We start from the raw sequence: 26648 nt of genomic DNA, 5'->3' as shown, positions 1-26648 counted from the left end.
TTGAGCATCAGGCCAGAATTGTTAGAAGAACGGAGGAAGCACAGCCCTCCAATCCAGGCGAGTACGAAGAAAGGTTCGCTTGTTATCCGTGATTTGCGACTGTGGCACGCCGGCATGCCGAATCTAACGGACGAACCGAGAGTAATGCTAGCCTTTGTGGCAAGTCCAGAATGGTGGCAGGGCAAGAGCAAGATCCTGTTACCAAAAGACGTGAAGGAAATGGTCGAAAGCTGGAAACATGAACTTCAATACGATGCTGATTATGTCGAAGGGGAAGTGGAATATAAAAAGCTTAGCAGTTCGAATGTGGATTTCGGTTCCAAGAGCAAGATTCTCGAGAAGTTTGAGAGCGAAATGAGTGTTTGGCCGGATTATGTTCCCAGATGGTACTGAATAAACAATCCCATGGGAGCAACGCCAGTTGATAGCATATGTACTGAATACCTGATAATTCGTTGACCTCGATTGAATGAACACAATAAATGCGTCGGGGGCTTGAGATGAGGCTCGCGGCCCATAACCCCTAAAAGCGGCAGCGACTATTTCTCAATCGGAAGTTCCCTAAATTTCCACTCAGTATTCTTTTCAAGACAGCAATTCCAGATTGCGGCATACTCGTTTGTGCCGCGTTTGCTGTAGCTAGACAGAGCGATTACAAAAGTCTAGTAGCCTGCATCCGAACCGTCAGAAAATGCCACCGAGACTGCGGCTGCGCTCCATCGCGCAATTAGCAGAGCTTCAACCTGAGCGAGCTCCATTACGATCTACATACACCTGCAACAGATGCCAATATGCGACGGCCGCCACAGTCCCAGCCCCAACAGATGAACAGATACACGCATCGATACCGGCTTTAAGTCGCTATGCACCGGCCACGCCCCCAAGTTTCCGAAACCCGGCCTACCGAAAATCGCAGCTCCTCAGATCCTATGTCTCCCTACTCCAGACGACACCTCTGATCGTCCTGTTCCAGCACACCAACCTCAAGGCGTCAGAATGGGTTGGCATCAGGAGGGAATTGGCTTCGGCCTTGCGCAAGCTCGACAAGCAGCTCGCGGCGCAGGGTGCGCCCCCGGAGGCGTTGATCGCAGAACACATCAAATTGGAGGTGATCAAGACAAACATTTTCGAGCCCGCCCTACGGATCACGGAGTACTTCAAACCGGGTGACCTACCTCCCGAGACCCTGAGCGGACTGCCCGGGATCTCTTCAGAAAAGGAGGATCCAAGCTTAACACACTCCCTCTCCGAAGCTGCGTACCAGGCGGCAAAGGCGCACAAGGGCGAACACCCACTCACGCCTGTCCTGCAGGGCGCCGTGGCGATCTTGGCCCTCCCTGCTGTTTCGCCGACCCATTTGAAGACGGCGTTTTCCATCCTTTCTCCGCAGGCGCCTGCCTTTCCGGCACCGACGAGGCGAATGGTCCCCTCATACTACGACCCATCCGTGCAGGATGGAGTGAAAAAGTTGCTTCTCCTGGGTGCTCGGATCGACGGGCAAATCTTTGACATGGAAGGCACGAGGTGGGTCGGCAGCATCGACGGTGGTATTGACGGGCTACGGGCGCAACTCGTGGCCATATTACAAGGATTCGGAGCAGGAATCACCACGACTCTGGAAAGCGCTAGCAGGAATTTGTGGTTTACAATGGAAAGTCGGCGGAATATGCTCGAGGAGGAAGGGAAACCTAAAGAACAGTGAACGAGGCGAATGCATACCAAAATAGCACTGGGTTATGTGTTTTCTCCTCTAAGACTGTCGACGTTAATCTCAAACCTCTAGTCAGGGATATTGTGCAGGCTGGCCTTGCCCTTGTATGGGCCTGATTCGGAGTCCTCTCATGTCGTCGCTGTATGGTGGAGTGAAGGTGAATGGCTTGTTGATAGCGGTGAGATTTGGTTCTGAAATCCTGGGCTTGCACCTGTAACATAACTAGATGAAGAGAAGAGCAAAGGCCGCACGCAAGAATACCATTTGTACAAAAGATATAAAAGTCGTCCATGGTTGGGCTGGCGCCATCCCTTCCTCTAGCCGGATTTCTGCCACTCAATCCTTCTTCGGCGCCTGGTAACTGTCCCTCCCTCGCAAACATCCGTATATTGAGACAGCGAAACACGAAATTCGCATTTATTCCAATTAGTGGTGAGATTGTACAGACTAGGATGTGGCTTCGGGACAAGGTTGAACCTGCGTTCAACAATGGTGTATGCTGCATGTTCTTGAGCCACACATGGGGTTAACTGTGATGTGGCCTTGTTGACATGGCCCCTCTACGATGCTTTGGTTGCTTGCTTCCTAACAACGGGTTCAGTGCCGTAGACGGACCGGCATTCCTCGACGTATCGAGCTCTGTCGGCTTCAGCCTTGTCGTTGTATGGCTAGAGCAAAAAGTCAGTCGAGTCCAACATGAACGAGCATAGATATACAAACCTTTTTTTCTGCCGCAGACAAGCTGTTCCACTCCCTACCCAGTAACTTACCTGATTCTCCGACCGACATTCCTGACATATCGCCAGACAAATGTCTGTCAGCGAAGAAGAACGTGTAGGCATTGCGCGGCGCCTTCACAGCTCGATCATCCTGAATCGTTGCATATCTCGTCTTCTTTCCTGCCGCCTTGGCTTTCTTGGTGAGTTGATTTCGAGCATTGTTTGCTTGCTTGATCTGTAGAGGAGTGTAGGTCTGCACCCAGTTCTTATACGAGATGGCGTTTTGTTGTTTGTTCTGGTTTGCTACGTGATTGTATTGCTGCAGTTGTCAGTAAACACCTTCTAGATGAAGCGATATAACAAACCTCGCGCTCTGCGGGACTCAAATTTTTATACCTCGCTGACGCCGCACTCGCAGAGCCGGCAAATGCCTTGGTCTTTTTAGCTTCCTCCACAAGGATCACCGAGAATGCTGTGGAAGGTAACTGCTTGGGTTCTTCTAGCAGAGCGGCTGCCCGCAAATCTGAGGCTGTCTTTCGGGCTTGCTTGACAAGAGCTGTCTTGCTGGGTGCTTTCTTTGCCTTTGGCTTCTTTACTGCCTTCTTCTTAGGCTTCTTGGTTGCCTTTTTCTTGGGGGTAGTCTTCTTGGTGCTGGCTGCTGCACGTCCTGTGTGCGCCTTTGGCCTGCCTGCTGGCTTTTTGGTGGCTGTCGCATAGTTCCTAGCATTCTTATAGAACAATGCAAGGTCTGACCAGTCGCCGCAATGGGTGTTTCCGGATTTGTTGGAGGAGGAATTGCAAGCAACGCGTAGGAGGGGGTTGGCAGGAGAGGGTCGCGTGAATGACCGGCTCGTCCTGGCCAGCAGCCGCGAGGCCAGCGTTCGTGGGACAGGGAAAACGGCCATGGCCAAGGGTTGGAGCAGAAGGGATGAGGACAGTGGGATTCGAGTTCAATGCAATGGAAAGCACATTGAGGTTGGTGGATGATATTAGTTGTTGAACCACTTGGTGGCTGGGTCGTGTCGCATTGACTTGGTACGCGAAGGCAGCGCAGCTGGCTCAAGAAACCCCGTACACGTGATTACAGGCCGTTTCCTTCTAGTGACGCACTATCGCATGTCAAACAAGGCTGAAGTTGCCAAGAACTCTCAATGCGGGACAATGCACCGTGCCGCCTTAAGCGGCCCGTGCAGGCTGAATGCTGTTCTTCATAGGAAAATATTCCAAGATCGAATTGTCGTGAGATACGAGTATCTGCCATCTGCATAGACGTCTGTTGAGCGACCTTTTCCTTGTATATTCGGCCCTATTCGTTCACGGCTGAATGATCGATTTTTGTCGCCAAAGCCCGGAATTTCTCTTTTCGAGCCTGATCCTGGTTGCGATTCTAGCGTAAAGCTCACTTATCTGCAGCCATAGGATGGCTAGGCACGGGGACACTCGCTCACCATCACCTGCAGGCAGTTCATATTCCTCGTCGAAACGAAGCCGGAGAGATGAGGATCGATATGATCGAAATCACCGTCGCAAGCACTCAAGGTCCCGGAGCCCAGAGGTAGGCCCTCCTTCGTGTTCTTGTTTAGGTGCAGTTACTGATCATTACTCACAGCGAAGGCGTCGCGACCGCGAAGGCTATCGTCGAAGGGACCGTTCCGTAGACCGACGCTACGACAGTCGGCGCGATGAAGACTATCACTACTCAAGGCGAGACAGGTCTCGGGACCGCAGGCGCTCACGGGACAGAGATGACCGACGGCGGAGCAGAGAACGAGAGGCACGTCCGCGAAGAAATGACTCTCGTGACAGGGAGCGCCGACTAAGGGATGAATCTACGGAATCAAGGAAACGTAAACGAGAAGACAGTCGAGAGCGGCACTCTCGTAAAGAATCCAAGGATGTGTCAAGAGAGGTATGCATACCCGGATCGCGTTATTCATACAGTACTCATGAATTGATACAGCCATCGAAGCCTTCCACGCCCACAGCACAGACTGACGACGACCGGAAAGCCGCTAGACTCGCCAAATTAGAACAGTGGAAGAAGAAGCAGGCTGAAGAACAAGCCAAGAAGCAAAAGGAGCTTGAGGGGGCAGGTGGTAGAAATCTCCTGAATGAGATTGATAGACGAGCAGGGATTTCTCCCGCAATCAGTTCACCACAATCACCAGCTACACCAGCCTCTCCCTTCACCCCCACCGTTCAGTATGCGGGTAAGTTCGACCCAAAGGCGATAGCGAAGAAAGCACATCACGCCTCCGCAGCAAGCAAAGTCCTTGGCGGCGATATTGCTGCACCTGTCATTGCCAATGGGCACGTACCATCGCCAGATACTGCCCCCAAATCTCCAGCAAATGGTGTTGGTGTCTCGAAGTCCTTGAAGCCGAAAGGTAACATGGGCAAGTTCGGGCTTGGTGTGAAAGCTGGGGTGGAGAATGACATGTCGAAAAAGGCGCTAGATTTTGAGGATGAAGAAGGCACCAAGAAGAAACTAGAAAAGCTGCCTAATATGACTCTGGAAGCGAACTCGGGGGACACCGACCCTCAAGTGGGCGATATCGCAGACGAGGACGACGAGGACGAAGACGCGGACATGCAAGATGAAGGCTCTGAAGAAAGGATGGCTGCTGCCCGCGCGGCTGCTGAACTGCGAAGCCAAGCCGAGCGAGGCGAAGATACAGCAATGGTTGACGCTCCTGCCTCTGCCAGTGCTAATGCTGCTGATGCCCAAGCAGAAGCAGAAGAAGAAGAGGAGATCGATCCCCTCGACGCTTTCATGCAGGACCTGCAGCCTGTTACGACCGCCAGATCATTTGCTCAGAAATCAAAGTCCAAATCGCGGCAGCAAGAGCCCGAAGCCCTTTTCGGAGACGATGAGGTCGACCTTACCGCCGTTGACGAAGACAATCCAGATAGTATTCTTTCACTGGCTTCAACTGCCGCCAAAAAGAAGAAGAAGGAAATCCCAACTGTCAACCATGCCAAAGTCCAGTACCAACCTTTCAGGCGCAACTTCTACTCTGAACCTGTTGATATGGCTGATTGGAGCGAAGAAGAAGTTGCACGTCTCAGAATGGAACTTGACAACATCAAGGTCAGGGGAGTTGACGTACCCAAACCGGTGCAGAAGTGGGCACAATGTGGCCTCGGTGTTCAGGTTCTCGAAGTCATTCAAAAGCTAGGCTACGATGCACCTACGAGTATTCAGTCCCAAGCTATCCCTGCGATCATGTCCGGTCGAGATGTGATCGGTGTTGCAAAGACTGGTTCGGGCAAAACAATCGCCTTTCTTCTGCCGGTGTTCAGACATATCAAGGATCAACGACCTCTGGATGCCCTCGATGGTCCCATCGGTCTCGTTTTGAGTCCAACCAGAGAGCTTGCGACCCAAATTCATAAAGAGTGCAAACCTTTCCTCAAAGCTCTCGGTCTGCGTGCGGTTTGTGCGTATGGTGGTGCCCCAATCAAAGATCAAATTGCCGACTTGAAGCGTGGAGCTGAGATTGTTGTCTGCACTCCTGGTCGGATGATCGATCTCCTGGCTGCAAACAGTGGACGAGTAACAAACCTAAGGAGAGTTACTTATGTCGTGCTTGATGAAGCTGATCGAATGTTCGATATGGGTTTCGAGCCCCAGGTCATGAAGATCTTGGCTAATATACGACCTGATCGCCAGACAGTGTTGTTCTCAGCTACGTTTCCTCGTCAGATGGAAGCACTTGCAAGGAAGACGTTGAGCAAACCAATCGAGATCGTCGTGGGTGGCCGCAGCGTAGTCGCTCCGGAGATCACTCAAGTTGTCGAAGTTCGCGAGGAAAACACAAAGTTTTTCCGACTTCTCGAGTTACTTGGCAAATTGTACGAAGACGACAAGAATGAAGATGACAGAGTTCTCATCTTCGTCGATCGCCAGGAATCCGCAGACGGTCTACTGAGGGATCTGATGAAGAAGGGCTACCCGTGCATGTCTATTCATGGTGGAAAAGATCAGATCGATCGAGACTCAACCATTGATGATTTCAAAGCTGGCGTTGTACCCATTCTTATCGCAACCTCTGTTGCCGCCCGTGGTCTCGACGTCAAGCAATTGAAACTTGTGGTCAACTACGATGCCCCCAACCATCTGGAAGATTATGTCCACCGAGCTGGCCGTACTGGCCGAGCCGGCAATACGGGAACAGCGGTCACTTTCTTGACCGAAGAGCAGGACAGGTATGCTGTGGACATCGCGAAAGCATTGAAACAGAGCGGTCAGCCTGTCCCCGAGCCCGTCCAAAAACTTGTTGATAGTTTCATGGAGAAGGTCAAAGCAGGAAAGGAGAAGGCTGGCGTATCGGGCTTTGGTGGTAAAGGCCTCGAACGCCTCGACCAGGAACGTGACGCTGCCAAAGCTCGCGAACGCAAGACCTTCAAGACCGGCGATGAAGGGGAGGAGCAAGAAGAAAAGGAGGAAGGCAGAGAGGTCAAGGTCGGCGACGACATTTTTGCTAAAGCTGCTTCGGGCGTCAAGGCCCACGATGCTGCTCCTCCTCCTTCGAGCAGCCTGCCCGGCGTGCCCAAGGGGATCGACCTTGATGGGAAAATCACTGTCCACAGGACTGAACGAGAGCCAGCCGCCGGCGCCGCAGGGCCCAAGAACCAGATGGACAGAGTGGCGGCTGCTGTTGCTGGCATCAATGAGAAATTGTCCAAGGCCGGCGTCATGCGCTCAGGTGTGCCTATCGACAACAAGGGTCCGGATGCCGGTGCGTTCCACGCCACATTGGAGATCAACGACTTTCCTCGTAAGTTTTTCTTTCCCTCCCTTTTTCTTTATTTTCAAGACAGATTACTTACTCTTTTGCGTGTTTAGAAAAGGCACGTTGGGCCGTCACGAACCGGACGAACGTGGCCAAAATACTCGAGTCAACCGGAACGTCCATCACGACAAAGGGTTCGTTTTACGCCGCCGGCAAGGAACCTGGGCCCGGCGAGAACCCGAAACTCTACATCTTGGTCGAAGGCGATACGGAGGTTGTCGTGCACGATGCAATGAGGGAACTGATGCGCTTGTTGAAGGAAGGCACCATGAGTGCGGCCGACGCGGCAGAGAGAACTGGTGGTCGATACTCTGTAGTTTAAGAAACTGTGTATTCAATGAGACACCTTTATGTCCTCGAGTAAATCAGATTTCAATTGTTGGACTCGTCCCAGGAAAAAATAAAATAAAAGAAACAAGGTAATGATCATGTAATAGATTGCTGTGTTTTCTTTTGATTCTCTCATTTCCACAGAAGAACTACCAACTTCCTAAACATTCGAGGAGCTATTGCTGAACTCACAGCTCATTGTTCGGGTCGATATCAATTGACAAATGTCATTGATATTTTTCTTCAACCAAAAATTTCAAATGCTTGTCGTGGTCACATTAATGTCGTTTCTAGTTGTTAATATCTTTTGAACCAATTTTTCAAACGCGCATGCTCTTAACGCTCAACTGAAACTTGAATTTGAACTCAACGGGCAAGACTAAATAGAAAAATTTCGACAATTGCACATTGCAAAGCAACAATCTCCACATCATTCCATCCTCGATGTGTATCACACTCTCAAAATCCACAGGGACTCTGAAAAAAAGTACTTGGTTATTCAGCTTGACTCACTCGGGTTAGGTGGTACAGGAGGAATCAATCCATCCATCCTCCGCACCCTGAATAGGCCACATGGGCCACGTCGTAACATGATTCAATATCTTCGGCACATAATACATTGTCGTTGGCACGTAATTTCTTGTTGGCACATGATTCATAGTCGTCGGCACGTAATTCATTGTTAGCACATGATTCATTGTTGTCGGGAAGTCTTTCTTGTTGACTTGTAATTCTTAGAGAAGGGCCGCTTTGGTCAGCATGCAATTCTTGGAAGAGAGAGGATGCTTTTTGGTGGCGGGCGGTGGTGGCTATTGTATGTGGGTTGTTCCGTGTCAGCAGTTGTTGCTTATGGGTTGACCGCTGGTAACAAGGATTGCATCTGGGCTATTGTTGTACCTGTTGTCCTTGAGAAGCCGGTACTTTTCAGTTGCTGTTTGTTGCCCTCTGAGGCGGTAAAAGTCGTGACGGCTTTGCTTTTGCTGTCAGATGTAGGCGTCTATTGACCTTGACAATATCTTTGACCGGGTGCTTCCCCATGTCGATCCTGGCCATCGGTCGTTTGATTCCCGTCCGTTGTAACGTCAACTGTCACATATTGTTGTTGATCCGACAGTTATATTTGTCCGATCAGGACATTGGCCGGCGGGTCGGCACTATACCAACCGAAGGGAGGCGAACATTCAAGTATTGAATGCGAAGTCCATCCCAAAATTCATATACGTCTCATAGGGGACGTACAATTCTGGGTTCGGTGCCAGTGACGGCAACTCGTTCTCAGAGACCAGGAATCCTGCGCCTGGGACGGGGTTGTAGTTGTACTCAACATACCCCTGGAAGTCATTGGCGGCTGCTGGCAGGATCGTGTTGTCAAAACCGGCTTGTGCCGGAAAGATATTGGCAGTGCCAATGTTGCACTGGCCTGCACCGAGGACGTAGTCGTTGTGCCCTGGGAAGGCGACGTTCTCCATACCACCCAGAGTCGACACGGCCGCCCCTGAAGACGACACGGCCATGTCACTGGCGGCGTTGTAGTTGTAAGTAACGTGCCCCTGGAAGTCATTGCCGACTGCTGGCAGGGCCACGTTGTTGTAATCGGCTTGCGCCGGAAAGATGTTGGCAGTGCCAATGTTGCATTGGCCTGCAGGGGGAACGTAGTTGTTATTGTGCCCTGGGAAGGCGACGTTCTCCCTACTCCCTGGAGTTGACACATTTCTCTCTGAAGTTGACAAGGCCAGTCCACTGGCGACGTTGTCATAAGCTTGACACTGGAATTGTGTTCCAGTGGTCTCCAGGAAAGCGTTGTCCAGCGAGGTTTCTGGCGCCTCCTCCACTTGGGCTTGGTAGGCGCCGTTCAAGTCCTGAACCTCGAATTGAGGTACAGGTGCCTCCTGTTGAGCCAGGAGGTCTTCTTCTGCCCCGTTTTCTTCAATGGTGGCAGAGAGCAGGCCGAGTTCAGCCTGCTCCTTCCACTCCTTACTCATTTTGAGAGGAGCTGGTTTGGCATCGTTGCCCTCGGGCTGGAGTTTGCACGTTTTTTGATGCCGTACCACGTTGTCCTTGCGCCCTTCATACCTGCACGAGGGCCATGCACAACTAAAGAGCGTGGCCTTGGCCTTTTCCTCTGGGCTGGCCCGTGGACATTTGGGACCGTGCCTCTTAAGGTTGGAGGGATCCTTTAAATCCCTCCCGCATCTCTGGCAAGGATATCCTTCCTGGTGCACGCCATTGATGTGCGTCTTGAGACTGTTCTTGTTCTTGAAGCTCCTATTGCAACCCAGAGCCTCGCAATAGTGCCTCTCACCCGCTCCGTTGTTGCTTGCCATCTTTGTTATGTTGCTTGTTGGGAAGATAGTTACGAAGGGATCTCAGGAGCTAAGCTAGCTATTAGCATAAGGATGTCTTTCTGAAGTAATGAGACTGTCTTTACCTTGTTATCGAGGGGTCTGCTATAGTCAAGCGTACAGGAATGGACCCCGTTCTGATATCTTATCAATGTGACGGGGGTTATGTTGTGTTGTATAGGGTGGTCGTCTACACTGCAAGTGTCAGAATAATATTAGTGGTTGCCGTGTGTGTAAAGTCGTTAGACACTTGGAGTACAGTCGAAGTTCCCTACAAAAGGGAAAGAGTAGGAGGAATGGGGGGATTGGCTGTATTTAAGGATTTCGAGCTGGGATCTGTTGAATCCATCTCAGAGTCATAGGAAAAGTATACTCATGGTATGCGGACCTTAAGATATATCTTTGAAAGGCTCGCAACATGCTTCTTCAAAAGCATGACGATGGATTCAGATGGTTGAGGTATGGGCTAGGCCAAAAGAGAGAGAGAGAGTGTGTGTGTGAATCTCACATGTCTCCTTGCACACATGAAAGTTTCTTCGACAGGCGTGAACAAGGCTGCATGTCTCAGCGAGTTCATTAAGTGTATGCATGCACTTAATGCTCGTCATTGTATATCCTGGTCCTGCGAGCCTGTAGAGCGTGTACGTACACCTAATGCTCCGCATTTTACGCGACAGTGACACTGGGGGAAGAATCCAGTTATACTGTAGGAAACGCCAGTGAAGAATGAGCCAGCTCTTGAGTATTGGTTCAGTGGAGGTGTATTGAATCTGCGCAGAGAGCCGAGGATGGAATGCAGGGCTCCATACTGCTTGCCGTATCACCTTGACCTTCGGCCGGCTGCGCTTCCGAGTCCGAGTCAGGCTTGCTATGACCTGCCATCCTGAAATTCCTTTTTTCAAGAGGTGTCCTTGTTGTCTAGCCATTTTGACGGACCCTCAGTGGGGGATCCTCAATGATTGTGGTGCCCATACAGCCATGGTCGTTTAGAGGCAAACCTTGAAAGTGTTTTCACTTACTACTGAAGCCGAGGTTTGATGCTCGTGAGCATAGTTCCGTCAAATTGTTGAGGAGCCTGGAAATACACAATCCTTGCAATGACCAGGCATATCTTTGACAGGTTCCTCACAGAGTTGGAAGACCCCCGGTCAAGCGCAATGGATCTCATTGTCCTGTGACGGGGGAGTAGGCCTAATGAGGAAATCCAGACCCTCCCTGCAAGAGAGCGTGTTTCTTCGATCATGATCGACAGATCAAGTCTTTTGAAATGAGTCTTGTATGGCATACTGAAGGATGGAATATGTCGAGTGTTTGTTATGAAAGGGGCGTAGTCTCGAATAGGTTTTGCAAAATTTTGCAAAGCCTGATACGTACTAGCCTTGGTACTGAGATCCGGTGTTTTCTCTACTTCCCCAGGAAGCAACGCAAATATCGAGCCGCATCTCGTGTTGTTGTTAGGGCATCATTGCTGCATACGATCTAAGGATGATCATCCAGGGTCGTCACTATGGGGTTCAGAACATGGGTATGCTGGCATACGCCGTACACAATACAGTGTGTGGTCAGGAAAATCCACTCTTGCGGATCATCTCTCCACTGACGCCTTGTCCTAGTGCGAAGCATTGACACACGATCGGCAACTCTTGCACTGCCACGAATTCGCCAAGCAGCGGCATCGACGTTTATCGCTTCGTCTTCGTAACCTGCACATGAACCTCGCATCTTTCTCTCTCGTGGGGAGCTGACTTCAATCCTGGTGTCGTGGGACTCTAAAGAAACTCTCTCTACTCCCTGCCTGCTGCTGTCGTTGGTCTACCGTTGTTGCCTCAGTAGGAGGGGCCTGGAAAATGGGCAACATCTGCTCCAAGTCTGCCAATCAACCTGACAACTTCTCCACTCCTGGCCACACCCTGGGTTCAAGCGCCGCACCGAAGCCAGCATCAGCGCCGCCCACACAGAGGCTCACGGCGAGTACCCCCGGCCGGACGCTTGGTGGTGGTAGTGATAGTAGAGACGGAGCAAACAGTCCGGACAATGCTCGAAGTGCTGCCGCCAGAGCCGCTGAGGTGAGAATCGCACCACTGTTTGAGCTGCTGCATTTTTCTCTTTGAGATCTTCGACGCCTTGCCAATTCTTTCCGATGTGTCTCGTGAATGCTGGAGTGGAGCGACTGATCTGCGTCACTACAGGAGCGTGCCGCCAAAACCAACAAGCCTGGCGGCAAGCTGTCCGCCCAATTGTCGAGCCAGAAAAAGCAGACGCAGAACCAGCTCTTGAATGCTGGTTCAGATGCGGAGCGGAGAGCTCGAGATGCCGATGAGGGTGCCCAGGCTCGTAATTGGAACTGAGGCGTGTTCGTCGATGGCACACCTGCAATGGGTCGGAAAAGGGGTTCCAGCTTCCTTCCACCCTATGGGCATCTCAGATGGGAGGATTGTGTTGGCAGCGTTGTCCTGTTTTTCACCTGAGCAAGCCTCAGGACCAAAGCTTTCCTGAAAGGAAGATGGAAGTTGAGTTCTTCATCGACCCTTTCGTATTCCCAACATTACCAGTGGCGATTTCCGGGGTTGGGATGCGGATTTGGACCAGGGTCGTCAGTGACTCAAGCATCCCCACAGCACTAGAAGGCGCTTTGGAATTCTTCGTAGAGCGCTAATGCAGTCAGGGATGGGAAGGTTATGAAGGCCTAGAGTATATTTGTTGTCGTGTAGGTACATGTTTCAGATACGAGAGCAGTTGGTGAACGAGACCATGAACACAGAGCACGATCGTTTCCTCTTGACAGTTACTGCCAGCGATGGAAACTCCTCCCCACTAGGCAGATCGTCCCTCACACAAGGCTGAGCAATCCTCGGATTGTTCAAAGGCCGAGTTGACGACAGGTGAACAAGCTTGATCGCGCCTCCATCTGGGTCACCAGGTTGATCTACGGTGAGTTACGAGCCCCCAGCTGACGGTTGAAAAATCGAGGTGCAAGGTAAGGATCCCCGGGAGCATTTCCCAACAGTGACGCGTTCGCCCCCCAAGAGAGGAGGGAACACTGGAGGAGAACGCCTATCGACGAAGAGTAGGTCTCCCGGAAGTCGTCCCTTCAGGCCCCGAGACAACGATTCCTGGGGGCACTTTGGACGCCCGCTCAAGCCCTTTAAGCTGTGCTTTTGACAGTCTGACCCTCCGAGGTTAATCATTCGTTCAAAACATCAATCGATATCAACGACACGATTTCGTTGTCCTTCTATGATCATTCTCACTCTGTATATTCACAGCTTCATATTTGATCAATGAGGATGATGTTCCCTTTACGATCGATCGAATCTTACTGCGACGCAACTGCTATTGTTCCCTTTCCTCAACCTTGACAAACAAAATGCTGTATAACCACGCTTCAGATATTTGTTCTCCCCTTTGAAATGGACTCGCCTACTATTCTTGATGTTGTGGAAGCGTACCCGATGCCGCAACAGCACAAACGTTCAGCTTCTCTGTCTGAGTCCTGCCATCTTGATGACCAGAGGAAGATACACATTTCATAACGCAGAGGGGTTCACATCGGGGATTGGTCTCGGACGAAGCCGCCATGCACATCACATCGCACGGAGGTAGTGTTCAAGATGCCAACGGCCGACGATTAGGATGAACGTGACGTTTGAGTTTCAATGCAATTGCTCAACGGATATGATATCCTCCATTGGAAGCGGCAACAGGACAATGCGATATGGTTGCGAACCGTACTTCGAATACCCTGAGGAGTGGAAAATATAGCGGAACGAAAAGCATTGGGTTGCTTCACTTCGACAACGTCAGGTCTATAGTCCTGTGGAAAGAATCTCACAGAGCGGTTCACAGAGACTTTGTCACTGGTATCGACTACAAAATATTCGAGGAAGCATACAGACTGTATTTTGTTTTACCATGATTCATTTCATTTATTTTTGGTTTTCTCATCTACGACATTGTCTACTGAATATCCTCACCCCTTTCACGTAAAGTACCGGATCTTTCTGTCCCAGAACTTTTGTACGTCCTTAGACGTTGCTTTCCCCCTGAGATCTACAGCCCAGCCTGCCACAATCTCGTACAATATAGACTTATCAATCACAACGCCAAAACGCCTGACGCTATGCCATGCCATGTTAATTCCAGTGTCGCGTTGAGGTCGTTTCACTGTCCAAAAGGCTCGAGACCAACCACGTTTCGTTTCCATCTTTTTTGACAGAATCGTGTAACGACGGTTTACTCTTCTTTACCCTCGTTGGGCAGCAAGTTGCCACGGACAGCAAACATCTTTCCAGTCGTGCCAGCAACAAAACCGTCGACTTGGCGCGCGTACTGTTCGGCTTGTCGGCTGTTCAACATACTCTCCAGGCGACTTGGCTCCGTAGGCAACTTGAACAGTTTCTGGTACTCGTCTTCGGGCAGTGGTGGCTGTTTGGACAGAGCTCGAGCTGCGTTCTCGGCCTTGCGCTTGGCTTGCCATTGCTGGATCTTCGCCTGCTCTCGAGCCATCGCGCGCTGGTAGTAAGAGAAGTTGTTGGCCTCGACGTGGTGAGTCTCAATTGAGTCAAGCAGGTTATCGGCGGTCTGGGACAGGTAGGGGTCGATGGAGATAGAGAGACTCTCGAAGTTTGGCGCAAGGCTGTCATTCTTGAGGATTGGGTTGTTCTCAATTTCAGCCACGGAGGTCGGAGGTCTCATGACACCGGACGACAGCATCTTGGGAATTTGTTGCAGGAACGTGGTGACCAGGTGGGAGTTGTGGACAGTCACAGGAAGTTCAACCAGGATGTCGGTATATTTCAGTCCAGACTTTAAGAGGCTGAGATGCTTGTCAGTATTGAACCAGATGATGTTTGATGTGGGACAGACTCACTTCTCAGTTGTAAACTTATTCTCCTTGTAGGCAGTCATAAACTGAGGAGATATTCTGAAGGCACGAATGCTCATGATACCTTGAGAGCTACGGCTGACATCGTGGACCAGTGCAACAGTCTTTTCATTCAACTCTTTCTGGTAGTGGAACTGATTCTCAATGAAGTTGGTGTTGACAAAATTGCCCAGGTTGGCACTTGTATACCATCCCACGTTGTTCGCGTCTGCATTCACCTCGCGCAGCATCCTGATGTATTCGGCTTGGTATTGCGTGTTTGATTTCGCTCGGGGAGCCGCAGCAGCGCTGTTAAAGTGCTGTTGGTCATACTGCGCCTCGGGCGGTAGATCGACAACGGGGAAAGGGAAGCAGTTGGTGATTTCGAGGTTCCCAGTACTTTCCATACCAGTGAGAAACCCGGTCGCGACGGTCGGGAAGCGAGATGCACAGTGTTTGATCACTTTCATGACAACCTGAAGCCATAGTTAGTGGGGAAGGAGAAGATTTCAGATAGAATCCTACCAGTGCCTCGAGCTGGACTGCCTTGAGAGGCGTCTCTTTTCTGTGCACATGTCAGTATACATTTCCTCCTGCGCCTGAAGAATTAACCACTCACTCCGTAGGGGCAGCCATCTTTGCTGTGTATGTGTTCAAGGTTGGCTCATCGTGCTCATTGCCATGGGCCTTTGTGGGTGCGGACATTTTTGCGGAGGATCAAAAAGTGGAAAGTCTGCCGAAGCTTAGGTAATGAGGAAACTATGGCGAAAGTCTTCCACTTGTTAGGAGGCATACACCGGCCGCATTTTGGAATGGATGGTTATCATAACTAGGGCGGTCACAATGGACCACGAAAGAAAAACTCTGCTTTGATAACATAGATTCACTCGCTCTATATATTGAAAAGGCAATGGCCGGTTGTTGGTTGTCACCGGGTCGCTAGGAGATCTTCTTGTAGACCACCACATGGGCGGTCCCATCTCGACGACAACACCATTCTCATCGCGTTGTAGAACCACATGCTGCCATTTTGAAAGAAGAAGACTACTAGCGAAGACTGCCGGGCCTTGAAATGAGGACTCGAAGGGATTACCACCGTCAATGGATCTGGCTTTGCGGTTAATATTCGGCAGTATCATCCAGTGGTATGACGATTGTCACCATAATTTTTTGTCCGCATCATTGACCTCTGATCGAGTGTCTAACACACATAGTCCCGTACATAGATTTGTTGATTTAACCTCCTTGTCGGGCCATAGAGGCCATCCATGTCGTCCAATACGAATCTCGATATCTGGTTTGTGAGTCGAGTTCGCCCAGAAAGTATCAGCAGAACGAACACTAACGACGGCGTAGGCTGGTGCATTTGCTGCTTTCTCCGTCGACCTACTCGTTTACCCTCTCGACACCCTCAAGACACGCCTTCAGTCACAAGATTATGAGAAACTGTACAAAAATGCCAATGGCACGACAAAACGCTCTTTATTCCGTGGACTCTACCAAGGTGTTGGGTCCATCATCCTCATTACCATTCCTTCTTCCGGCGCCTTCTTTACGACTTATGAAGCCTTGAAATACAGCCTTGACGATGCTGTCCCTCCGAACTCCACCCTTTACCTCCCCAAACCTGCCATACATGCACTCGCAAGTGGTGGCGCTGAGTTGGTCAGCTGCGCAATCCTAACACCGGCCGAAGTCCTGAAGCAAAACGCTCAGATGCTGAGCTCCGGAAAGAAAGGATCTACATCCCTTCAGGTGCTCAAGACCTTCCAAAAGCAACCTGCCAAACTGTGGAGAGGATACACAGCCCTCGCGGCGCGGAACCTGCCATTTACCGGTCTTCAGTTTCCCGCCTTTGAATCATTAAAGAACTATTTCATGGCGCGGCGGAAATCCAAGAAAGGCGCCCCTGTCGACGGCATCATGGAGCGAGCTGGGATCACTGCCATGAGTGCCGGTATTGCCGGGAGTGGTGCTGCGTGGATCACAACTCCTATCGATGTGGTGAAGACAAGGATAATGCTCGCGGCTTCTGGAGATGACCCTCCAGCAAAACAGGAGGCGAAAGGCAAACAATCTAGTTTCCTGATGCATGGTATCCAAAGTTCTAGGAAGAGTGGCTTCACAGTCGCAAAAGAAATCCTCAAGACAGATGGTGTCCGAGGTTTGTTTAGAGGTGCTCTACTTCGAGGATGCTGGACGGCACTCGGTAGTGGATTGTACCTGGGGTGCTACGAGGGCGGACGTTTTTATCTGGAAAGTGCCAGGGAGAAGAAAAAGGAGGGAGACCATCTTATGCAACGAGATTGGTCAAAGGTGAAAGTGGGCATCGGCCCAAGCAGATCTCAGGATTCCGTGAAGAAAAGTGCCTGGCAAGAAGATTGAGACTGGGGGTTCTTATTGACCTCTTATCCCCTTGATGAGGCCTCATCTGCGCGGGACCTCTCATGGATGGCATGAACTCAAGTCTTTGGATCCAGGTTGACATTGATTATGCCGCTTGTCAAACGCCAAGGCTGATATCACCTTGACGTACTGCATCAAGCCAGGTCTGCCCGTATGCTCCGCCCGACGCTACCACAAAGGCAGTCATCAGACCTGGATACTCTTAGATCATGACCTACAACAATATCAACGTCTCTCGTCCAGAAGATTGAGAAACGTATCATCTGGGCAGCTGTCGCAGCATAGCAAAGCAGCATGGCATTCCGGAAATAAATGCAATACGTTCTCAAAGGACGACGACAAAGTCACACATCTGTGTTCATAAAACATATAATAGCGCCGACGATTTTGGTTTACATTACTCGCTCTATAGGCGCGGGTTATGTCATTTCAACATCACGATCTTGATCGCCACTAAGACCATCTTCATCAACCTCAACGTCCGCGTCTTCATCACCCTCATCTTCTTCTTCATCTTCCCAGGCGTCGTCGTCATCCATTTGGTCTTCCACACCTAGCGATTTGTTCAAGCCTTGCACCAATTCGAGGGCATGATCTCGTAATCGGTCATCCTCATATTCTTGAAGACGATATAGTCTCAGGCAATCATCGAGCCATTTCTTCGCTTTCTCCTGACTTTTGGTCTGTTCTTCTGACGTCGTACCGGGCTTTTGAGAGATTAGCACCTGACACCATCCACCCAGATACCAGCATTCGACGCTCTGGTCGTCTTCGCGGGTCAACCCTTCAATGACCGTCATGGCCTCGGGCTCGGCCTCGACTTCCATGAGCAGTCTGCCTAGACTAACGCGAGTGGCAAAGTCGGGCCGCGAGCTGGACTCAGTATCTGTTGGAATGTCCTTCCAAATCTCCATACTCCGCCGGAGTGCCTGCCTCGCATCATCCATGCGCTCTTGGCTGATGCGGACGCTTGCCAATGTCTGTAGAACCCCAGCACTTAGATAGTCGGGACACACTGCCACAGCTTCGGTAACAAACGTCTCGCATTTCTGCTCTGCATCCTCTTCCCAGCTCAGGTCGGTCATGTATACCTCGGCCATTGCACAAAGGGTGTCTGCGAGTTTGGCTCGTTTCTCATCCAGTATGCTTGTGGTTTCATTAAGAGCCTGTGCGTCGTCGTCTTCAAGTACATCGATCTCGTTACGTAGAACCTCGGTCCCTCTCTCAAAATATGAAATGCTCTCTCTTCCGCCTTCTTCGCACAATTGCGCCAGCCATAACCAAGGCTCTGCACTCACGAGTGCACCGTTGCGGTCGATCTGTGCTGCCCTTGAGAAGTTCTTTCTTGCAGAATCTCCTTCGCCGAGGGCTAGTTCAATTTCTGCCTTGACAAGCAATGCCTCCGGTAACGTTGTTTTACCCTGCGCAGCGAGTTGCAAGAGGGTATCAATATCTGCATTTTGTTCGGCATCTCTTTCAGCCTCGAGTTGTCGAAGGGCTTGCTCAGCTAGGGGTAGGGCAAGTTCGGGTTGTGACTGCTCGAGGAGTTGTGCCGCTTCCGTCAAAAGGTCTTCGGTCGATCGCTGGGACTGCTTTGACAATGGGGATTTTACTAGACGGGAGTTTGCAGAACGAAGGATGTCTTTGCCTTTCGGCTGGGATTTGGTCTTGGTTTTGGCCATGTCAACGGGAATAGTGTAGGAACAGATTGTTAGATGAAATAGAGTAGCTCAACGTCCGAACTCATACTCCGTATACCAGGGTCGCTCATATAACATCCCGCCATGAACGTTGCCCAAAAATTTTGGCGGTCTTGCCGGAGTCGGGTTTAGCAGGGCAAGTATAGCGAGCTGTGGCTTGTGGCTGGTTTTGGGGCTGGTGTGGAAGACCAGCATATCACGTGCCAGGTCCACTAATCGAACGAACTCGTGCCACTCGCCATCTTGAACGGGCCGTGGCATTCGGAGCAAATGTCCGCCGCCATGTCGTATTCTTTCTATTCTCGGGTCTGATCCCAGGCGGCTTCTTTCTTGATTCTCCACCAGCACAATGTTGTATCTGTCTCATCATGGCGAATTTCAAGTTCTACCGCCACCTTAATGATCCCTCTGCCATTAATCCTGGCCAGTTGCTGCCCGGAACCTTGTCCTGGACCAACGTGAACGACCACGTCTGAAACAGGCCGCTTCCCAATGAGTTCTCTACGCCGAAACTGCGTCGATAAACCAAGGCACAATGCGTAGATCATTTCATGGCGCATGTTTAGCGAATTCATGAACACCATCTCAATGAATCCAATGACGTAACTTCTCTGTCATTGTTTGTCCATTCTTCTTCCTCTCGAAACTCGCCCAATGGAGCTGCTCTGGATCCCTACAAAGATGACGCCGAGTTGGATTCCCTCGTTGGGTGATCTGCTGCTATAATTTGCTTTTTCGCAATATCCTGATCTGAAGTCTATTGTCTTTCCCTTTATATCGAAGATCTTGCGTGTTTTGCCGCGGTGCCATCCTTCGCACTCATACACCTTCTATAATGGCCGAAGTTAAAAGTATCATCTCGAGCTTACGTGACAAAGTCTCGACCCATAAGCATGGCTTGAGCGAAACGATACGACGCCGTGGCGATAAGGAATACCGAGGAGGTGCTGAGAAGGATGTCGTGAGGATCATTCAGGAGAAAGAACACTGGTCCAGCAGCGAGGAGGACGACTCTGATGTTTCTCATCATGGTCTGCGGGCAAAAGGCTTGGATGAATTTCTCGACAACAGTGACCCTCCTGAAATCAAAGAGCGCTACGGAAAGTTGCCCTTGATGCAATCTCAAGACGAGGCCCCCGAAAACGACCTCTGGAAAAACCAGTGGACATCTCTAAAGAATGTGGGTAGTGACTACATCGGGCAGGAGATCACATTTCGAGCCCGAGTGCATGTGGTCCGACATATGAGTGCAAAACTTGCGTTTGTCATTTTTCGCGAACAGACAACCACAATACAAGGGGTTCTTCGCGCAGTGGATGGTGGTGTCTCTGAGAATATGGTCCGATGGGCTGAACACATTCGGACTGGCACTATTGTCATAGCTAACGTAACGGTTAAGAGACCAGAACAGACCGTCAAAGGCACAAGCATCCACGAGGCTGAACTCGATATCCAGAAAATGCACGTGGTCTCGGCGAGAACAGTTCCTATCCCGTTCAGTGTTTACGAGGTGGATGCTGCGACGGATGGTCATTCAATAACCGACCGAATCAGATTGTCAAACCGAGTGTTGGACCTGCGAACGCCCTCGGCCCAGGCAATATTTAGAATACAGTCGAGTGTATGCAGGACCTTCCGCACCTACCTTGAAGACCATGGATTCTTGGAGATACACACTCCGAAATTGCAAGGTGGCGCAACCGAAGGTGGTGCCGACGTATTCAAGCTCAACTATTTCGGCCGACCAGCCTTCCTCGCCCAGAGCCCACAGCTGGCCAAGCAGATGTGTATATCAGCAGACTTTGCCAAGGTATTCGAAATCGGACCAGTCTTTCGCGCAGAGAATTCCAACACGCCGCGGCATATGACCGAGTATACCGGGTTGGACCTGGAAATGGCAATCGACCGGCATTATCATGAGACGATGTGGTTGATTGACGCAACTTTGAAGGACATCTTCAAAACGTTGTACGAGCGCAACCGAAACGATATCGATACTCTGAAGCACCATTTTCCACATGATGACTTGGTCTGGCTCGAAGAAACCCCGAGGATCACTTTCGCAGAGGGCGCCAAACTGCTGAATGATTCAGGGTGGACCAATGACGATGGATCCCGCCAATCTGAACTTGAAGACCTGTCCACTCGGGCCGAACGACGACTAGGAGAATTAGTGAAAGAAAAGTACCACACTGACTACTATATACTCGACAAGTTCCCTGCTTCTGCCCGGCCCTTTTACACCATGCATGACCCTAAAAACGATCAAGTCACCAATTCTTTCGACTTTATGGTCCGTGGACAAGAGATACTATCGGGTGGGCAGCGAATTCATGACTATGCACTCTTGAAGGAGCGCATGGAAAGTCAGGGCATGGATGCGAAAGATCTCCAGGAGTACCTCGAAGCCTTCGAATGGGTGGCACCTCCTCATGCAGGTGCTGGTATTGGACTGGAACGCTTAGTGTCACTCATTCTAGATCTAGGGAATTTGCGCTATGCGTCATTGTTCCCTCGCGATCCAAAGAGTTTCCCAGCAAAACCGCAGTCTTCTTTGCGACATCCCGAAGACACCACCTTACATAGACCAAAAGGCCATCTCCAACCTCTTGAGAATCTGGTGGCAAACTACGGCGATGCCACCAATACATCCTGGATGGACGAGAGATTTCAAATCTGGCGAGACGACAAGACCGGGGCGGCGATTGCTTATGTTCCTGCACACGACCGAGCAATTTGCCCCGGAAATCCACTGTGCGATCCGCGCCAGCTCGAAGATGTCATCAGTGCTTTTCTGACCTGGCTGCGCCGAGAGACTCATCTTCGACCGTTGTTCATCCTGGTCAACAAAGAAGTTGAAGAGGTACTTGGCAACAAGCTTGGATGGAGGAGCTTCACAAATGTAGCCGAACAACGTGTCAATCTGGCCAATAATGAGCACTTGAACCTTGATGGCGATGTGGAACGAAAAATTCGACACGCAGAAAAGGAGGGCGTAAAGGCCGCAGATTATGGGAGCGAGGTGCCGGGGGACCTACGAGAGAAGGTGGAAGAACGCATCAAAGAGTGGCAAGACAAACGAGAAGGACCGCAAGTTCATCTGAGCGAGATCACTCCATTCAAGGATGCCTCACATCGTCAATATTTCATCGCACAAGACGAAAGTGGGAAGGTGCATTCTTTGGTAGTGCTTGCACAGCTGGCACCCCGGTATGGGGTACAGATCAAGTGGGCCTTGGATTTCCCAGGGGCAGAAAATGGAAGCGTCGAAATGACGGTGCAAACCGCTCTGAAAGCTGCAGCTGACTCCGGGTACAAGTCATGTACCTTTGGCGCCGGTGCGACGACGACGTTGACCAGTGGTCACAATATCGGCGGGGCGAAAGGCGCAACCCTGAACTCACTGTATCAGACATTGGCTGCGAAATTCAACTTGGACAGGAAGACGGGTTTTCGAGCCAAGTTCAATACGTTGGAAGATGCACTATACCTTTGCTATCCTCCCAGGGGTCTAGGGCCAAAGGGAGCACAAGCTATTGTCGAGTTTTTCGAAGAGGGCGAATAGGTGGCCAGCTAGGTATCGCTTTGCAGGACAAATCTTCAGGGAGCATATCGTAATCGGTGTTTTACGGTTGACGTACAAGCGCGGTGTTGGGATGGTTCTGCCAGGAGAGTGATAGGGGTAAAGCGGTTATCCAAAGACACCTTCTTCTTATGAGATCGAAGTCCTCGAACTTCGGGCTTCTCCTCGCTCGAGAAAACTGTACCTCTAGGCAAGGAGTGTCCCGGTTAACAATATACTCTGTATCGATCGCCTAATTCACTTTTAGCAATATAACTTTGATTATTGTCTGGGTAAAATTGAGACGTTAGAAAAGCCATGATTCGACAGATGGTCCCTAGAGGGGTCGGAGCGTCCAAAACCTATATCGACATGACAAGCCTTTGCCAATGGATATAGAAGTGCAACGATTGAGGAGTCCAACCTAGCCACAGGCCGTGGGAGTAAGTAGGTGGTGACGGCTCCCTTTTAGCCGGCTTCCTACGGGAAATTGCAAGACATAGGAGATATAGAGCTGTGGAGCCGACATAAACGCATGTCTAGGCTGTCCGAGAAATTCTTGTCTAGTCGTCGAGAACAGTAGTCGACTATCTCGGAGATATGTGCAAAGGGAACGACATGAGGTCCGCATCTGACCACGGCGCTTCGTGCCAGTGAGACTTCTTGGACGATCCATCTTCTTCTCCCATACCGATGACTGAAGAAAGCCTCGAATAGTGGAATCGTTTTCTGTAGTTTAGTTTTGCGCGCCAATTGCTGCGGTTGGGTTTTATCGGCATTTCTATTCCGTCTGGTCTGAGGAGGCGGCTTCTCGTCATCAGTCGCCTGTTGGGTAAGATTGAAGATGTCAGATATGTGCCCGTTCTGTCCACCTTGGAGGCTGACACTGCTATCACACAACCAGGAAATGACGAGGACGGCACCTGAGAAGATATCATCCATCTTTTGCACTTGAGTACTGCGTTCCTTCGGATCTGATTGATTGATACAGATGGCGTCGATTCATCTTGTTTGCGAGTCGACCGGATGACGAAGTTGCTGCAGCATCAGTTCGGCCGAGCTTGAGATTCTCTTCTTGCGACCATTGACAACGATCTCGGCCGTGGACGGGTCCTTGCCCCAAGTGTAAGAGATGGCATTGTACACAGCAAGTAAATGTGTGACGACATCGGGTCATTTGGTACAGTACATGCTAGTCATTGTTGCCGCTGGAAGTCTTGAAGAGAACCTCAAAAATATTCCAGTCAATATCATTCAAATCAGTGAATTTTCCTTCAACAATCACCAAGATCCCTCAGTGGTGGCTCAGGTTAAAACCACATGGCTTATGTGGTGGACGGCCATTCACTGAGGCGAGCAGGAAATTATGGCCTCGGGTTCGAATCCCACTGTGAACAACAATTCCTCCTTCTTTATCTCTCGGTTCGATTCCTCCTCCTCCTCCTCCTCCTTCGATCGATAATGGCTCAGGATAAAATCACATGGCTATGTGATGGACGGCCAACAAAACAAAAAGAGATGGAACATAACGAGTATAACCTCCCCCCTTCTTCAGCCCCCCCTTGCCCAGGAAAAACATAACATGTCACCTCATTTTCTCTCCTTTAAAAAACCCTTTCTTTTTTTTCGAAAAGTGAGGTTTTCTTTTTGCTGTTTGGTTTTTTATAGCCTTACTAAAGAAGTCTGGACTTCTCTGCAAACTTCAAGCAAATCCTCGTATTTTCTTCTCATGGATATCTGGAGAACATAAGAGAGAGTGTGGGGTCAAACCGGCAGTTCGTGAGATATTGATATCTCATTGGGGTTAAAGCGTCCAACCCCACACAATTCGCCTCGTCTAGACAGGGGGTTGTATCCATCTTACTCCGTGTTGCTCCCACCCACTTTGACTACTTCTCCAACAATCCAGACATCCATCGAACGGGCTTTTGTTATAATACTTTGCTACTTTTCCGTCAACGCTACTTGGAAACGAGAAAATCTCTTCTCTTTGCTTCGACACCTCTCTCCATTTCTTACACACGCTGTTAATTTCCTAGGCAAGAACTTCTCCAAGATGACTCTCAATCGCATTCTGCTCATAGGTGCTTCGGGCAACCTGGGTACTTTGATCCTGAAACACCTTCTCGCGTCACCGTCGAAATTCGAAGTCACGGTCTTGACTCGGGAATCATCGACCGCTCAATTCCCGTCCAAAGTTGCCGTCCGTAAAGTCGCAGATGACTATCCGCCCGCGCAACTCGTCGAGGCCTTCAAGGGCATCGACGCCGTGGTGTCGGCCATCTCCATGACCGGCATGCACGAACAGTACAAGTTCATCGACGCGTGCCTCGCGGCCGGCGTCAAACGATACTTCCCGACCGAATACGGGCTCGACGATCTCCCCACGTGGCTCACCGATTTGAGACCGATGTTCAAGATCAAGCACGACGTCCGAGACTACGCCATGGCCAAGGAGAAGGAAGGTCTGGACTGGACCTGCATCATCTGCAACGTGTTTTTCGAAATGGGTGTCCGATCCGGCTTCTTCCAATTTTTCTGGGACGAGAAAAAGGCCACCATCATCGGCGGAGGCGAGACCAAGTGGGTGGCGACGACGTTGGACAACTGTGCCCTGGCGGTGGTCCGGGCCCTCGAGAAGGACGAACAGACCAAGAACAAGCTGCTGGTGATCCAGGATTTCACCACCAGCCAAAAGGAAATCTTGGACGCCATCGAAGCCAAGACAGGCAAGTGGCAGGTCGAGGAGATCCCCTTTGACAAGTGGCTCGAGGACACCAAGCAACAGGTCCGGAGCGGCGACAACAGTGCCCTGGGGAAGCTGACGATGGGCGTCGTTCTTCCCGGTAGCGACTGGCGAGGGAGACCAGAGTATGCCAACGAGTTGTTGGACTTGCCGCCAAAGACGTTCAAGGAGGCCATGGAGGATGCTCTGCAAGGTGTCTAAGGTAGTTTGTTCTACTGTACATGTATGTAAGCTCTCTCTTACCTTTGGTCTCTGCTATATAAAAATAAAAACAACTCATATATCACACAAACTGTGGTTTTTGAGAGCCACTTACACAGGAAGACTTTTACAGAGTAAACACACTGGGCATGAATTTCCATGCACGTCTCAAAATGTTCAGATCGTTGTCTCTCAAAGAACTATTCATTCTCTCCGTTTCAGTATCATTGACAAACTGGGCGTTCTTCTGCTTCCAACGTACAATGGAAGTTTCATCTCTTGTCAATGAACACACGACAAACCTCCTACCTCGCTTTATTGTTTTCGACTCTTCATCCACATTGTCGTCGCCCGAGCCCAACTCAGCCTTGCGTTGCCTTTGACGATTCAATTCATCTTTCCACTGTCTCGCCTCCTCTCTTGCTTCGCGCGGAGTACTGTGACATTGTTTGGCCCACTTCTGACCATCTATTGAGGTGAGGCACTATTGTCATGATCTTGCGCCTTGTTTTATGCCTCTCTTGTTCTCACCACCCGCCCAAATAGGCGTTGTTCCTTCACTTTCGTGGTGTTTTTCTTCCCATACCTCATGATATGCGTTCAATCCTTTCTCTCAATCTCTCTCTCTTACAATGCAATGAAAGCGGTTTGCTCTATTTTCTCTTGGATTCTTGGTCTGCATGCGCGGTTGCTCTCTGCTCCCTGATCTTGGTCATACGCATACCCACACACACACGCACACTTTTCCTTCTCCTGCCGTGTCTTACATTGACTCTTTCTCTCCTCGCCTCCCATCATGTTTTCCGACGCCCCTGACTACCTGAAGCCTCCTCAAATCGACGCCGGACAAGACTATGTTCAAATCTTCGTTGGAGAGTCGAAAAAACCAACCTACTGTCACAAAGCACTCATCTGCGCGTGTTCCCGGTTCTTTGCCTGCGCCTTTCTCGGCCCTTATGAAGAGGGAAGTCAAAACAAAATGAACCTACCTGAAGAAGAGCCTCGATTGTTCCAAATCTTCCTCGAGTGGCTGTACGAGCGACCTTTGTCTCTTGACGCGTACATGGACTACTTCGAAATCGACGCCGACCAAATGTACCTCGACATCTTCCACATGGCACACCGCCTGGCCGTCGACAAGTTGTGCGCCGTGGCCCTTTACGAACTCCACGACATGTTCGACTCCTTCGGTCCCCCCTTCGCTCCCAGTGGCGGTTTCATCGAACAAATGTACGAGACCGACCTCCTGCCTCGGTTGAGGTGCTACATCA

At 50.5% G+C, this 26648-nt stretch overlaps 9 protein-coding genes across 9 annotated transcripts; 5 read left to right on the top strand and 4 right to left on the bottom strand.

The window, feature by feature from the left end:
* The first annotated feature begins 607 nt into the window (after nucleotides 1-607).
* Nucleotides 608-1986, top strand: PV06_10106 (uncharacterized protein). Its single transcript, XM_016411608.1, has one exon. The coding sequence runs from the start codon at nucleotides 692-694 to the stop codon at nucleotides 1700-1702; it is 1011 nt and encodes a 336-aa protein (XP_016258362.1). The 5' UTR covers nucleotides 608-691; the 3' UTR covers nucleotides 1703-1986.
* PV06_10105 (uncharacterized protein) lies at nucleotides 1741-3445 on the bottom strand. The gene is made up of 3 exons (XM_016411607.1): nucleotides 2796-3445; nucleotides 2432-2749; nucleotides 1741-2379 (listed from the first exon to the last, which is right to left on the bottom strand). Exons 1-3 carry the CDS (start codon nucleotides 3333-3335, stop codon nucleotides 2272-2274), a joined length of 966 nt encoding a protein of 321 aa, XP_016258361.1. The 5' UTR covers nucleotides 3336-3445; the 3' UTR covers nucleotides 1741-2271.
* Nucleotides 3446-3669: 224 nt separating this feature from the next.
* Nucleotides 3670-7586, top strand: PV06_10104 (uncharacterized protein). Its single transcript, XM_016411606.1, has 4 exons — nucleotides 3670-3985; nucleotides 4040-4339; nucleotides 4391-7211; nucleotides 7280-7586. Exons 1-4 carry the CDS (start codon nucleotides 3851-3853, stop codon nucleotides 7546-7548), a joined length of 3525 nt encoding a protein of 1174 aa, XP_016258360.1. The 5' UTR covers nucleotides 3670-3850; the 3' UTR covers nucleotides 7549-7586.
* A 668-nt stretch (nucleotides 7587-8254) lies between these two features.
* PV06_10103 (uncharacterized protein) lies at nucleotides 8255-10058 on the bottom strand. The gene is made up of 2 exons (XM_016411605.1): nucleotides 9985-10058; nucleotides 8255-9929 (listed from the first exon to the last, which is right to left on the bottom strand). The coding sequence occupies exon 2, from the start codon at nucleotides 9878-9880 to the stop codon at nucleotides 8738-8740; it is 1143 nt and encodes a 380-aa protein (XP_016258359.1). The 5' UTR covers nucleotides 9881-9929; nucleotides 9985-10058; the 3' UTR covers nucleotides 8255-8737.
* Nucleotides 10059-11600: 1542 nt separating this feature from the next.
* PV06_10102 (uncharacterized protein) lies at nucleotides 11601-12659 on the top strand. The gene is made up of 2 exons (XM_016411604.1): nucleotides 11601-11964; nucleotides 12088-12659. The coding sequence occupies exons 1-2, from the start codon at nucleotides 11746-11748 to the stop codon at nucleotides 12244-12246; spliced, it is 378 nt and encodes a 125-aa protein (XP_016258358.1). The 5' UTR covers nucleotides 11601-11745; the 3' UTR covers nucleotides 12247-12659.
* Nucleotides 12660-13794: 1135 nt separating this feature from the next.
* On the bottom strand, nucleotides 13795-15467 carry PV06_10101 (uncharacterized protein; the record flags this gene model as incomplete). The annotated part of the gene is made up of 4 exons (XM_016411603.1): nucleotides 13795-14714; nucleotides 14769-15238; nucleotides 15288-15327; nucleotides 15382-15467. The coding sequence occupies 4 exons, from the start codon at nucleotides 15465-15467 to the stop codon at nucleotides 14132-14134; spliced, it is 1179 nt and encodes a 392-aa protein (XP_016258357.1). The 3' UTR covers nucleotides 13795-14131.
* Nucleotides 15468-15953: 486 nt separating this feature from the next.
* PV06_10100 (uncharacterized protein) lies at nucleotides 15954-18207 on the top strand. The gene is made up of 2 exons (XM_016411602.1): nucleotides 15954-16063; nucleotides 16119-18207. Exons 1-2 carry the CDS (start codon nucleotides 16031-16033, stop codon nucleotides 17145-17147), a joined length of 1062 nt encoding a protein of 353 aa, XP_016258356.1. The 5' UTR covers nucleotides 15954-16030; the 3' UTR covers nucleotides 17148-18207.
* Nucleotides 17530-18931, bottom strand: PV06_10099 (uncharacterized protein). Its single transcript, XM_016411601.1, has one exon. It carries the CDS (start codon nucleotides 18848-18850, stop codon nucleotides 17588-17590), a length of 1263 nt encoding a protein of 420 aa, XP_016258355.1. The 5' UTR covers nucleotides 18851-18931; the 3' UTR covers nucleotides 17530-17587.
* Nucleotides 18932-19512: 581 nt separating this feature from the next.
* On the top strand, nucleotides 19513-22697 carry PV06_10098 (aspartate-tRNA(Asn) ligase). The gene has a single exon (XM_016411600.1). The coding sequence runs from the start codon at nucleotides 19704-19706 to the stop codon at nucleotides 22431-22433; it is 2730 nt and encodes a 909-aa protein (XP_016258354.1). The 5' UTR covers nucleotides 19513-19703; the 3' UTR covers nucleotides 22434-22697.
* The last annotated feature ends 3951 nt before the right edge of the window (nucleotides 22698-26648 follow it).

The sequence above is a fragment of the Exophiala oligosperma genome, assembly GCF_000835515.1.
Source record: "Exophiala oligosperma strain CBS 72588 unplaced genomic scaffold supercont1.11, whole genome shotgun sequence".
Classification (NCBI taxonomy): Eukaryota; Fungi; Ascomycota; class Eurotiomycetes; order Chaetothyriales; family Herpotrichiellaceae; genus Exophiala; species Exophiala oligosperma.
Note: the sequence above shows the minus strand (reverse complement) of the source record. Positions and strands in the feature narration are given on the sequence as shown.